A 14780-nucleotide genomic window follows, 5' to 3' on the forward strand; every position below is an offset into this window, starting at 1 on the left:
CACATTCGATCACAGAAGGTGAGAGCTGGAAGAGGCCAGCTGGAGATCTTCTTGTCCAACTTCTTCATCCTACAAACAGGAAACTGAAGTACCAGGAAGTTAAGAGACTTGCCCAAGGTCACCCAGTGGGAGGGCCACAACCAGAATCCACGGCCCTTGAGTTCCAGGAAGGACTTAGCACTTTGTAAGCACATCTTCTTAAGAGAAGATATGATACTTGTAATCCTTAATATACAAATGGGGGAAGGGGGGATCAGATAAAGAGATATTAACTGATTTGCTCCAAGTCCTATAAAACTGAAATGACTGCATTTTAAGGGTACTTGTATCATTGACATTGGCTTTTTAATTTCCCATCTCTTGATTTTTGTAGCATTTAGTTTCCCCCAAAATAAAAGATTTAAAAAACTGTAAGTGAAAGCATGCTCATGAGAAATAATGAAAAGCCAGAGGTGAATTCTTAAAAGGTCATGCCCCCTTTTTTTTTCATCATACTGTATTAATACAAACAGTAAATAAGTGAAAACATTGTTTAAAAATGCAGTTTATTTAATGTACCAGTAATGGAATGAGCTAGTCTAGGAGATAAGAAACCTCATTCTAATCTCAACTCAGTCATAGCTCTGTATGTGACCTTGGACAAGGTCCAAGGAAAGAGATGTTCTCTGGAAAGGACCCTGAGCTGCTGTGTTCTCAGTGACAAGCAATACAGAACAGGACAGAAGGCAGTGGGCTCTCTCACCTGGTTCCACCAGTCGCCTCCTCAGTGCACCCTGGCTCTCCGGCCCGGCACCCCTCAGTGCACCCTGGCTCTCCGGCCCGGCACCGGAATGACCAGGACCCCGGACACCCTGGGGGTCTATGGCAAGTGGCTCCTGTGAAGCGTCAGGTCTGTCGCTTGCTTCCTCAGGGAGGTCTACGGAGCTGCTCCCTAATTGTGCTTCTGCTCTTCCTGCCTCTTCACTTGGACAACAGCTGGGTTCTAGGTGCAAGGATTCTTCACCCAGACTTTCAGGATGCAAGGATTTTTCACCCACACTTTCAGGTTGCAAGGATTCCTCACCCACACTTTCAGGATGCAAGGATTCTTCACCCACACTTTCAGGATGCAAGGATTCCTCACCCAGACTTTCAGGATGCAAGGATTCCTCACCCAGACTTTCAGGTTGCAAGGATTCTTTACTCAGACTTTTTGAGGAGAGTTGAAGCCCTAGTTTGCCATCCTGAAAACTCTGGTTGGTCTCGGGTTCTGTTTTATCCTTTGGATAGTTCCCATAACTTGCTTCATCTGGACTTTCTGATTGATCACTTGTTTCTACACTTCCTGAACCTATTGTTTCTACTTCTTGTTGGTCCTTGCTGAGACCAGAGGCAGGGCTCAGGACCTGAGCTGCTTTGGTGGTACTTGCTTTGACTGTGGTCTCCTGTGCCTGCCAATTTATTGATGGGTCATTTTCCAAATCCTTTTGAGAGTCTGTGGAGATAAAAATTTATCATTTTTATTGAAAAAAATTTTCCTTTTTTGTATTCTAACAAGGTCCCTGATTAATAATAAGTAATATTTATATAGATTTTATCATTTACCAGGCATAAACATTATTTCTCTTGACATATACTAACGGAGAGTAAGACAAAACAAACAAATGTACTATTGTGTTAATAAATTTAACAAATAATACTAATGTAAAACTATTCTGAAGGACAGAACCAACTTTTGGTTGTATTAAATGCATCCTCTTCCCTAATGAAATAATGGATCTAGGCAATCGTCAACTGCCGTAACTAAAACCATTATGCAAAAAGCTGATGAGGAACTTTATAATGGATGACCAGGCTGAGAACTGCTGAACCAGCTGATCAAGTTTAACATCCCACAAAGAGGGAAACCAGACATCACTAACCTCCCGAGTCGATGCAATAGGAAGCACACTGTGCCACCTAGGAAGTCTTCCTGCAAAACAACTGAATCTGAATCTGATCATGTTTCTAAAGCTAACTACCAGGTTCCAAGAAATACAGGGACAGAGGGATGTATTAAATTATGTCTCAGATGCCCTAGCCCGTTTAGCTCAGTGGATAGAGTGTCGGTCCCAGGTTCGATTCCAGTCAAGGGCATGTGCCCAGGTTTCTGGCTCGATCCCCAGTGCAGGGCGTATGGGAGGCAGTTGATCAGTGAGTGATTCTCTCTCATCAATGATGTTTCTATCTCTCTTTTCCTCTTCCTTCGTCTCTGAAATCAATAAAAATATATTTTTTAAAAATTATGCCTCAGAAATATAATCAGTAAAACTCAGAATGGGGGACATTCCAAGGGGCAAAAGACTCTGCTTCTTTAGTACCAGCAAGAAATAAAAATAGCCCTAGCCGGTTTGGCTCGGTGGATAAAGTGTCGGCCTGCGGACTGAAGGATCCCGGGTTCGATTCCGGCCAAGGGCACATGCCTGGGTTGCGGGCTCAATCCCCAGTGGGGGGCGAGCAGGAGGCAGCCAATCAATAATTCTTTCTCATCATTGATGTTTCCATCTCTCTCTCTCCTTCTCCCTTTCTCTCTGAAATCAATAAAGAAATACATTTTTTTAAAGAAATAAAAATAAGTGGCAAGAAGAGAAAAGGAGGGGTGACTTATTGATTAAAAGAGACTTCAGAGACAGATCAACCAAATGCAGTGTGTGAACGACACTGTTTTAATCCAGTGTCAAAGAAATCAGTTGTTAGAGAAATATTTATAATTAGAAAGTCTGAATGCCAGATATTTGATGATACTAAGAAATTTTTGTTCATCTTTTACAAGAGTAAAGGTATTGCAATAATGTTTTGAAAAAAAGAGTCCTTTTCTTAGAGATAAGTATTCAAGGATTTATAGCTAGAATTATATGTCTAGAATTTGCTTCAGTTAAATGACCTGGGGAAAGGAGAAGTGAGGGAGCACAGATGAAGCTGTGCGATGGTGACAAGGGGTTCATTTCATATGTCCCTCTACTTTTATATGTTTGAAATTTCCTATAATAAGACTTTAAAAAATTAAGCAATCCAAAAGGTATATCATTCAAATGCAGTGTGTGACCCCACTGTAAAGAGAGAGAAAAAAACTCAACTGTTACTGAGAGAACTGGGTAAATGTGAATACTCACTGGATACGTGATGATATTAAGGAAAAACAATTTATTTTTTAGGTGTGGTAATGTTATTTTGGTTATGTCTTGTTTTTAAAAATCTATTTTCAAGAGAAAAAAACTTTTTACAAATAAAACGATGTAATGTCTTAGTTGCACATTTAAATATTCCAAGGCAGGACACAAGTTCAGCGTTATGCAGGTAATAGTTGAAGTTAGCTGTTAAGTACATGGGGTTCATTATACTGTTCTACTTTTATGTTTTTACAAAACGTCCTTTGTAAAAGATTTAAGTAAATATGCCCGTCTTCTCTTGTGCAAAATCTACTTCATAGTTTGCCTATTTTGTATATCCTCTATATATACATAAGTAGGATGAATTTAAATTTCATCTTTCCCTATAATAAAAAGATCCCCTCTAAATATAAAGCACATCACCGTTTTCTTAACTTTTAAAAACATCTTGACTTTTTAAATAAATAACGATTTGTCTACAACCTTTTTTTTAAGAGCCATTGCATTTTTCCAATACTACAGGTTCCAACGATTGGAGTCTCTAAAACATTCATCTTACTTATAATTAAGGTCTGATATTTTGGTAAAATTTAGTAAATATGAAAGGATAAGAATAACCAGAGCAAATTAATCGATGACGTTAACTTCTTTTACTTCCGAACTTGAGGCAGGTTTCAGTCCTCAGAGGTTTTCCCTCAGCCCAGCCCTGGTTTCCGGCAGCACCAGCCCCAGTGCGCACACACCGCCTTACCCTCCGGCGGGTCCCCGAGTCCTCTGTCCGCCATGGTTGCGTTCTCTCTCTTCAGACCTTGGGGTTCTTTTTGTTAGTGTCTGGTTTTCCTTGTGAAGAAGTTTTGTTTTCTTCTTGTCCCAAGTCCCCACAGACTCATGCTTCCCGCAGACCCAGGAAACAAGGCATATGTACAGTCACTAAAATAAAACTGGAAAAAAAAAATTTTTTAAATGACTCTTTAGTAATGCCTGGGAGAAATGCCAATTTCAGCTTTACTTATTAAATCTGTTCAGTTTGAGTAATATTTCCTCTCTGAAACTTTTTCTAGTGCAGATAAAAATGTTTTCTGCCTTTCTCCAGGATCACATTCCATATTCTAGACTACAAATAGAAAAAAGCTTCAGATGATTAACTTTGAATAATCTCCCAGTACATTCCAGGGTGGCTGAAAGGATATGAAGTAGTTAAGACCAAGTGACCAGAATCTTAAAGAGAATATCTATGAAAATGAAATAAAAAGTCATTCTAAGAGTAGAAAGTTAAGTCACTGATGAATTACTCATTGCCAATTTCCTTTGTCTTCAATTTCTGTCCCATATACATGTCTCAGAGTTTGCCTGTCAGAAGCTTCTCCTTCACAAGTAACAATGCACAGGGGCTACCTGCAGACTGAGACAGTTGCCTTGAAGTTTGGAGGAGGGAGTGTCCATCAGCAGATAAATGGATAAAAATGTGGTACATACATACTATGGAATACTACCCAGCCATAAAAGAGGATGAAATCTGGCCATTTGTGACAACATGGATAGATCTAAGTGTAGTAAGTCAGAAAAGACAAATACCATATGATTTCACTCATATGTGGAATCTAAAAACACACACACACACACACAAAACAAATAAAAGAACAAAACTTATAGATACAGGGAAGATTGGTAGTTACAGAGGGGAATGGGGTTAACTGTATGGTGAAGGATGGTAAGGAGACTTTTGGTGGAGATCCCTTTGCAGTATATACAGATGTCAGGTTATAATGTTGTAACCTGGAACTTATGTAATGTTATATACCAACTTTAACTCAATAAAAAAAATGTATGTGAAAGAGCCTTGTAAAGTGTTTTGAGAGGCTAGTTAACTAGCCTTCTTTGTATCTTTCTCACAGCACATTTTTGTAATACTTAATTTTACTCCCAAATGCCTAGCACAGTGCCTGGTATAGAATTTTCAATCCACATTTTAACTGAAATTAATATGAAGAGTGGTGCTACTTATAAACTGGAAGGGAAGGGAGGAGTTAGGGACAGGACTCCTTTCTGCTGGTGCCGATGTGTGAACTGTGGGGATAAAACACAGGTCAGTGGCTCCAGCGGGAAGAAGTACTCACTGGAAAAGGGCATGAGAAGACACTTTGGGGTCCAGTAAAGACTTCATGTCTTTATTGAGGTGGTGGTTACAATCAATTGTCATCAAATTTAAAATCTGTGCATTTTGTTGCACGTAGAATATCTTCAATAAAAGTTGTAACACAGTGCTTTCAAAATGAGAAACCGGTTTGGCTCAGTGGATAGAGCGTCGGCCTGCGGATTCAAGGGTCCCGGGTTCGATTCCGGTCAAGGGCATGTACCTTGGTTGCGGGCACATCCCTGGTGGGGGTTGTGCAGGAGGCAGCTAATCGATGTTTCTCTCTCATCGATGTTTCTGGCTCTCTATCCCTCTCTCTTCCTCTCTGTAAGAAAATCAATAAAATATATTTAAAAAAAAAAAAAGAAAGTCTTCAAAATGTATTACTTGGAAACAAAATGTATTACTAGGTTGCAGCCAATAAACAACCTGCCAAGGAACCGTCACAGGTATTTCTATACTCTCACAAATGCTCGATATACACCTTTCTTGTCTCAAGACACACACCATTCCTGAAACCCATTGCATCCGGTCCCTTTCTAATATATCCTCATTGCATGTTCATGGCTGAAGTGGGATTCCCTCAAGGCTGCAAGTCAGAAGTGGCACACGCATGGAGCTTCCTGACACAGCCTCCCAAGAAGTCACATGCTGGGGTATCGGGGAGACCTGGAGGCCACCATTCCAGAAGCAGGTCAATCTTTTGAATGTGTCCAATCCATATACCAGGACGTGTGCACATTAGGAACCCCTGGACTGCAGAATGGAAGTGAGGCAGAGCCTCGTTCTGATGGAAATGGGGATGTTGGAGACGTCCTGCAGCTGTAGGAAAAAAGTCCAAAAAAGATACCTTTAAAGGGACCTTTCCCAAAAACAAACCGAGGAAGACCCCATGTACCTATATGGCATCCCAACATTTACATTTAGTGAGATCCTTTCAAGTTCAATCACGAAATGTTGGTTTTCGGTGCCGCGCCTGTGGAGGAGGTGATCTATTTTTCCACGTTAAGTAAAAATTAGGCTCATGGCTGGCAGTTATCGCCACTCCCCTGTGACCCTAAGGTTTTGTTCTCCATTTATGGAGAACACACCGGCTGGCAGATTGAGGAATGCCTTTCCTTAATTTCGATATCCTGGGACTTCTCTGAAGAGGTACACAAATTTGCTTCACTGCTTCCTCTGCCGGTGTGGCTACGCTTTGTGCTCATCTCCTTGTACCAGTGGCAATGCCGTGGCCACCTGGGAGGTGTTCACTGTCTGGTACACAGAATGACTTAAGTAACACGAGCAAGTTCAGCAGACTCCAACATACAAAGTTAAATGTTGTAAGGGTAACTCTACAAAGCTGATGCATAGTACAGATTTATGTATAAATTTATAACTAATAACAATTTGAAAGTATCCAATTCTTTGTATTGCTCTGCACATTGTTTAAGTAGATATAAAATTAAAAATTAAATGCATGAATAGAAAGGATAGACATCGACTCCCATTTAGTGCTTGCTTCTGCAGAGGGAAGGACAGGAATAGGCTGAGGACAAGGACGGGAGGCAACTGTATCTGTAAAGTATCTTTTAAAAGAAAGAACAGAGATAAATGAGGCAAAACATTCGTGAGATCTGGGTACAGAGCTGAATGTTATTTTCTGCACTTTTCTATATGTTGGATATAATGAATAGTTTTTTAACGAGTAATAAAACATATTAGCTTTTGTGGGGGAAAGAAAAGAAAGAAATGGCCTGTGATTGTAACTCTGAGCCCACATGCAATGAACTTACAGTCCAGAGTCACCATTCAACTACAGTCTCCCATACATTTGTCACAACCAGTTGAGAGGAGACAGAACAAGGAAAAGCTGCTGGGAAACAGTAGGACCTCACCCAACCTCCACTCCATTCTGAAAACCTCTAGTTTGGCCCTAGGGATCAGGCAGGAGGTGGGAAGGGGTTAGAGACTTGGAGACGTGCAGAAGTGGGAAGAGGCAAGTATCAGGAAGCACAGGTGTCTGCAACACCAAGAGCTAAATGTTTCTTTCAAAAAGGAGAGGGAAATTATAAGTTTAGCAGCTGAGGACAGAAGAGAATCCTTCAATCCAGGATAGTAGTGTAGACATAAATGCCATCGTGACAAAGGTATGACAGGGCCCAATAAGTGTATATCTATTATTCTATTTTTAAATGCTCCTTTTAATGAAGGATGCCATTTATGCTCTAGAGATGAAAAGTAGCAGATAACATGGTCCTCAAACAGTTTACAATCCTGCTATGGAGACAAATAACAAAACATACACGACAATAATAGCTAACATTTATTGAGCATGTTCTTCGGGCCAGGCAGCCTTCAAAGCACTTTATGTATTAACTTATGTAATCTTCACAACAATCTTATGATGTATGGACCATGATTATTCCTTCTCTTTTCCAGATGAAGTGGATACAGAAGTTAAATCGCCCAAGGTCATTCAATAGTCAAGAATTCGAAGACAAGCCCAGATCAGCTGGCTGCAAGGCCATCATTTCTCCTCTACAACAAGCTGTTATCAAGTTGTGTTCTCGAGATCCCATGGCAACCTGGGGCTGCTGGAGGGACCTGAAGAGCTGGAAGGGGTATGACTCACCTCACTTTTACAGATATCTATAACATGCTGACAGCCACGTACTCTTTGAATGCCACAGAGTTCTTTTGTGTGTGTGTGTGCCTGGGCTTGCCTGGGGTTCCTTCTCCTATGGCTTAGAGATAAATCTTAACAGTCATCCACAACCCAGGACAGCTTTCTTTTGATGAGACATTTTCTTCCCCGTCTGCCCAGGCATGTTTCCGTTAACCTTCCACTCCCAGGTCGGCCATAAAATAACAGGTAGTTATAACAGTCATTTTTAAAATGGCCACCATTATGTGTACGTAGTATTATCAACCTGTCCACATTATGGAAGTGGAGATGGATATGGCTCACATAATCCAAAACAGTGGATAACTCTCCAGATCATTTGTCATGAAAATTAATTTTGGGAACATATGTATACTTTAAAATGCATTATTCATAACTCTGAAGTGGAGTACTCTAGAATGATCTACAGTATTTTAAACCAAGCGTAGTCATACTGAAATGACCTAAGCTGAAGAGCTACAAAGCTTTCTAAATTTTGTCCCTTGCTCAATGTTATGAACTCTCCCACACGATGTTATTTCTGAGCGAACCATATAACTGGTATGTGATAATCATGTCTGAAGGCAAAGTATCCTACTTAAGGTAAAACTAAAATTAATATTTTTGATTCCTTTCTTTTGCCCATATACTCACATGGCTTATGATGACACCATACAGAACTGCTTGTGAGGAGGGCTACAACAGTGCAACCATTTTAATTTATGAGAAACGTGTGACTGAGTTGTAACCTGAAATATCAAGTGACCTTCAGTCTGACAGGAAATCTCTCTATGTCACCAGCAAAGTACAATTACCTATCACTACCGTGTAACACTATTAGCACTCCGTTCCCATCTTTTTAAGCCAGATAACTGAACACCCTGGATATGTTGCTATTGTATGTCTCCAGGTATGGCCCACAGAGCACCTACACAAGCCTTCTAAGGCACCATTTATAAAATGCAGATTCCTGGGCCCTGTGAGCAACCTAAGGAGTCAAGATTTCTGTAAGATCAAGAAATTCGCAATTTTTGACAAGTTCATCCAAGTACTGATTTGAAAATCAATGGTATAAATCTATTTAATTTGTCTTTACTACTGAAAGGAGAGATTGATTAAAACAAAAGACCTCATCTCTATTTTGCTGATCATTAGGATTGCACATATGTAGAGGGTTTCTTAGTCTGTATCTGAAAAAATGTAGGGAGCAATAATATAGATCATAACACCATCCTCAAAAGCAATACCTCAAAGTAAATGTTCACTTTCTGGAGTGAGCTTTCGGATAGTGAAGGAGTTCTTAATCAAGGCAGAATGATAAACTACTAATCTTCACTCAGTTTAGCAGTCCACACAGTTTATTCAGCAATATAACAGGAGAGAACTTCCACCAAGATAGACACAAGGCAGATACAGGGTAGGTCTCTGGGGTACATTCTTTATACAGACTAACAAACAACTCAGGTTTCACAACATGTGGCAGGCGTGAGTTCTTGCATAAAAACAGCCTTTCATTCCCCGCTTCTTCCTTTAAAAGAGCCCTCATTTTATTATGGGAGACAAGGTGCCCTGCCCAGGCACTGCCAGCCCCATTCTCCTTTGCCTGGCTTCCCAGGCTCCTGTTTGAACCAGTACCTTCTAATGAGATGTAAGGAGAAATTGGTGAGGGACTTTTGGGAAAGATTTCCTTTCCAAATAAGACAGAGTCTGCCAAGGAGAAAGCTTTCGCTCTGTTTCCATATGGGACTGAAATGCCTAGAGCAGCAACAAGCCACACTGTAATCACTGAGGACACTAAGAAGACAAAAGCTAATGCGATAAGGATCCCAGAGGGGAAAAACAGAAAGGACCCGGGACTCTGAGAACATTGTTGAGTTGCTACACAAGCTCTGGATTATCTAGCATCTTAAGTGGAATTTTAAACTTATCCCATGGCCTCTGAGATGTTCCAACAGAGCTTTTTCTAAATTTCTCATGAACAAGTGAAGGCCAGAATGTGGCTAACACCCAGCAAGACCGTCTTGGTTTTAAGATGCTTCCCTTAGCCCTAGCCGGCTTGGCTCAGTGGATAGAGCATCGGCCTGTGGACTGAAAGGTCCCAGGTTCAATTCCTGGTCAAGGGCACATGCCTGGGTTGCAGGCTTGATCCCCGGTGTGGGGCATGCAGAAGGCAGCCAATCAATGATCCTCTCTCATCATTGATGTTTCTATCTCTCTCCCTTCCTCTTTGAAATCAATAAAAATATATTTAAAAAAAAAAAGATGCTTCCCTTAGACTGCTCATACTATTATGGAGTCAAGCTGGATACCTCCTTTTGCAGCCTATCTCATACACAGGCACTTTCCCATTTCCTGCTAGGACATTCTAAGTTCAATCACCACAAAGACAGGACAGTCTTTGTTTATGTAGAGCCAAGTAAGTATAGACAGTGGCATTTCTGCATGTTTTTGTATAATCTATGTAGGTGTTACCCAATAGAATGTGGTTTCTCTGGCGGTGAGCAGTTATCTATAATATCAAAGCCACACTAAGGCCAAATAGAGCCAATTATGAATAAATGATTATATATGAATAAATTATATATAAAATCAGAAGAGGTGGAATTTAGAACAATGTAATTTCTTATTAAAATGTCTAGTTCTTTTACTGAAATAATCTAGAACAGCGGTTGCCAACCTTTCGGCCCTAACGGACCACCAGTGAGGCGACCGCTGATCTAGAAGCCAGCTACAATGAGGATGCTTTCCCACAGAATTATCACTAGAAATATCAGCATGGTATACACAGTATGGGGCTCCTCCAGGACTACCTTGTCCTATGTCAGTAATTAGGCTATGGAGCTTTTTAGGAGGGGTAAGCTAATTCCAAAACATAGGGAACATGAAATACTCTGGTTCCAGATGAACAGCCTGGCTGGAATACTGACTAAATGCATGCCGAACAGAATAGGTGTCAACCATGGAAGCAGACCCAACAATTGAAGCAGTTCCCCGAAGTAGTGACAGTCTGAATCAGATTTAGAAGGCGTCATTTTTCCATCTTCCGTGGGTTACTAGCACAAAACTCTCTAGAGTCTCCATGATTGTGACTCTTTAAGAAGTTATTTGCTTTGGCCAAGTTTTTTGTTTAAGGTTGTGTCTGTTCTGGCCAAGATTAATTGTAATGCGGGGTTAAAACCAGCTAGTCTAGAGTCATGTATCCTTTTTCTAACCAGCGGAGGACCCAGAAGAAACGGGTGGCAAGCTTTTTCAAAGGTCCACCTGGTAAGATTTTGGGGAGCCCATTCAAGTGGGAAAGACCAAGGAAGGACAAGGCTTCTATTAGCAGGATTATCAGGATAACACTCAGGGCAATAATCAGCTCTGTTAATACGATCTAAGAATACTTGGTAACATTCATTTTCAATAAGTTCAGTTTGGTACAACCAGTGGCCTAGTTCTAAACTAGGAAACCATTGTTGTCCACAGTCAGGACAATGTGAATTATCTGAGAACATCTGGGCCTCCAGCGATAACACAGAAAGCAATATAACAGTAAGAGACAACAATGACAAAGAGAGATACCCAAATAACCAGTCCTATCACAGGTTTGGTTTAGCAATTTCTCAGTCCAACCAATACTACTTAGAGAAAGAGTTAAATCTGGCTTGCACTTACGTGCAATTCTTCAAGATTTCGTTGTCTATTTTTCACTCAGTTACAACTCAGTCTCTCAACTCAGCAAACAATCCAGTCTATAATGTTATCAGTCACTTGCTAGGAGCACAGATCTCAGAATAGCTCCTTCAAATTCCAGTTTCTCAAGAAAAGCTAGAACTCTGGTCTAAATTAGTTATTTTTTCTTGTGTGTTAATCAGCTGATGATCTCATGCAGAGGCACTTGGCTTACTCTGCTTTGGTGGTTAGCTATTGTGTCTGCTTGGTCAAAGAGGAGCTGACAGATCCAATGGGTCTTTGTGGGCGCTGGCACTCTTGCCGTTGTGATACACGTACCCAAGTCTTAAGGTCTTGGCACTTTACAGCGATGGAAGGGGGTCAGGAAAACCTGGGAGAGTCCTCTTGAGCGTGGATCCAATGAAGTCTTTCTTGGGAGGACCTTAATCAGGACCCGTCAGAGAAGTAGCTGATGCTGAGTTGGTTGGAGGGTCTGGGAATGCTTCACATACCTGTAAATGATAACACTTCAGACGACTCATAATGGGTTTTCAGTTGCTCACAATATTATTAGGAACATGCACTGGAAAATAATTTGAGTCAATCAAGGTGGATGAGAATTGTCTCACAGGTTTCCCCGTGACAATTTTATCTAGGCTCAAACTAACCTATCTGTTGGGAGTAGTTATTCCTATGCTTATTTTGGCATGAGGAAGGGTTTTGGTTCATTTAAGATTTGTACTAGCTTCATTTTTTTTAAGACTATGTTTCCTTTTTTTACTCCTTTTACATTTTTGGAATAATAAGGTCTGCATAATCATATTTAACTTGGTAGAACTTTGAGATTTCTTGTATATCTCTTTTGTGAAATGGATGCCATATATGGTATTCCCATAATGTGTGGGAGAACACTGACGATGACAGTCTTTCTATACAGACTTCAATCCATTCAAGAAAAAGCTTACAAAATTATTCAATAATATTCTTAATAGCGAACAATAGGAAGTTGAATGAAATCCTTTTGAAGGCTGGGAAAGAAACCAAGAAAGGCAATGCCCACATCTGTTTTTATAAGTTTGTGCACAGAGTAAGTTTAAGCAGGCAAGTAAGGCCTAGTCCTGAGCAATGGTCCTGGGCTATTCTTAGAAAACACATAGTAATTCAGTTGGCATTTGCAGATACTACCATGATCTCTGTAATGCTTCATGGCATGAATATAACAAGTAGATGAGGTGGGGTAGCAGGATGTATTGGACAACCAGAGAAGCACTTAGGGAGTGCCACAGGTCATCAGAGGGCAATGTATACCCCGACTTTCTCTGGTGTTATTTGTGAATTTTGAGGCTGGATGCTGTGAGGGCACTAAGGGACATAAGGATTCTCAGATTCCAAAATGGCAAGTTTAATGCCACATGGGGCCAATATTTTGATAGAAGCCCCAGAAGAGGTGCAGAAAGCATCAGTGTAGATATATTGATGGGTTTTCTGAAGTTAGGTAATAATGTACAGTTGAGAACAGAGTGAACAGATGGTAGGATTTCTAACTCAACCTTTGTGGTGACAACAGGGCAGAATGGATTTCCCTGTGGGTCTACTGACAAGAGCCATCGAAGTCAAAGTTTCAGTTGTGGTACTGGGAATTCTTGGGTGTCTAGTACATGGAACATGTACTTGATGATGAACCCATATGATCATGGAGTTTAACTTAGGAGTTAGCAGTAAAGTTATATGACCGAGTCTGACATAGAAAAGATATAGAATTTTGGATTTTTAGAGTGAAAAGGGAAAGTGCAATTAACACCACTCTTTCACATCCACCAGACTGGCAATAATTAACAAGTTTGACAATGGGAACTCTGTAGACTCTAGACAAAACCATCCCTCCCCAAGGACATCTCCATTGGCCGGGTCAAGAGGAAGCCCTAACGCTCCAAAAGCTCAGAGTAAATCCACCCTTACCCCAACCTTCGTTTCTCCAACTTCAACAGTCAAGCAAGCACTAGAGTTCCAAGTATTCCTGAACCAAGAGAACACTGGTGTTCCATATGCTCCAGACAAGACCCCCTCTCCTGGTCCCTTACACCAATATGGGCAAAAGTCAAAGTGGGCCCCAAAGCACTAAGTGCTCAGAATAAGATCACCTAATACCAGCCTCCTCGCTCATTCCTCAGCCTTATCACTGCTGGAAGAGTGAAGAGGGCCTCCAAAAATGTTCCCAGCAAGTCTCAAACTCTACCCCCAACCTCAAACTCACAGCTTCAATACCACCATCATCTGCCTGAAAGCGTCAGGACCAACCAATCTCACCATACCTGTATCTTTTCATGTCATCACCACATGAAGCCCAGAGCTTCCTGACTGCAGTTCATCCCCTTAGTCTCTAACCCCCATGACTCTAAGAGCAGTGGGATAACATTCCCTCGCCTTGCTTTATTAATTTTTCCCATAAATACGTACCATTTTGATATATTAAATATTTTAGTTGTTAGCCCCTACTAAAATATAGACTAGGACTTTTTGTCTTTTTGTTTACTGCTGTACATGCCCAATAAACATTTCTTGAATGAATAAATAGCAACTTGAATTTTATACCCTGACAAAAGGAGTATAAATTAATGCAACTACTTTCGGAATTAAGTTGGCATTATTTAGTAAAGATGAAGATTTGCATTCCCTCTAATTCAGTAATTCCACTCTTAGCTTTTACACCCTAGAGAAATTTGCGTATGTGCATTTAAAAAATGAATAAAAATATTTATTCATAGTAGTATTGTGTATAGTAGCAAAATAACAGCCAAAATGTGCATGAACAGTAGAATGATAAATAAATTGAAGTACTGCCATACAATGAAATACTATACCTAGATGAAAACTCAAGAATATAATATTGAGCTGAAAAGTAAAAAGCAAGTAGCAGAATACACACACACACACAGTTTCCATTTACATAAAGTTTCAATATATTGTTTAGGTATAAATATGCAATAAAGCTAAAAAGAAAAAGGTAAGCACAAGACCAATTATTACCTTTAATGGGAGAGGGAGGGGATGCAATCAGTTTTTTTCCTTCCACTGAATCATAAATCCTAATAGCTTACATAATCTCTATTCAATCTTTTATCATTAAAAAAAAAAAAAGGATAGAGTGGAAATAGCAACGGACTAGAAAAAGATTAATAGACACAACCAAACTGTCACACTGTGGACAATAAGAGCA

At 40.3% G+C, this 14780-nt stretch overlaps 1 protein-coding gene across 5 annotated transcripts in view; it reads right to left on the minus strand.

Annotated features, from left to right (window-relative positions):
- TOR1AIP2 (torsin 1A interacting protein 2) overlaps nucleotides 1-14780 on the minus strand; it is a 28910-nt gene that overhangs the window by 6270 nt on the left and 7860 nt on the right. The window contains exons 2-5 of one of the 5 annotated variants that reach the window (XM_079761131.1): nucleotides 11567-12075; nucleotides 3880-4069; nucleotides 795-1474; nucleotides 743-761 (exon numbers count right to left, since the gene is read on the minus strand). In XM_079761131.1, the coding sequence (XP_079617257.1) occupies nucleotides 743-761; nucleotides 795-1474; nucleotides 3880-3913 (733 nt within the window). In that variant the 5' untranslated portion in view covers nucleotides 3914-4069; nucleotides 11567-12075. Of the gene's footprint in view, nucleotides 1-742; nucleotides 1475-3879; nucleotides 4070-9245; nucleotides 12076-14780 lie in introns of those variants that run through there. The other 4 variants (XM_079761129.1, XM_079761128.1, XM_079761130.1 and 1 more) reach the window with 4 other exon arrangements.

The sequence above is a fragment of the Cnephaeus nilssonii genome (genome assembly GCF_951640355.1).
Source record: "Cnephaeus nilssonii genome assembly, chromosome: 21".
In the NCBI taxonomy this organism is placed as follows: Eukaryota; Metazoa; Chordata; class Mammalia; order Chiroptera; family Vespertilionidae; genus Cnephaeus; species Cnephaeus nilssonii.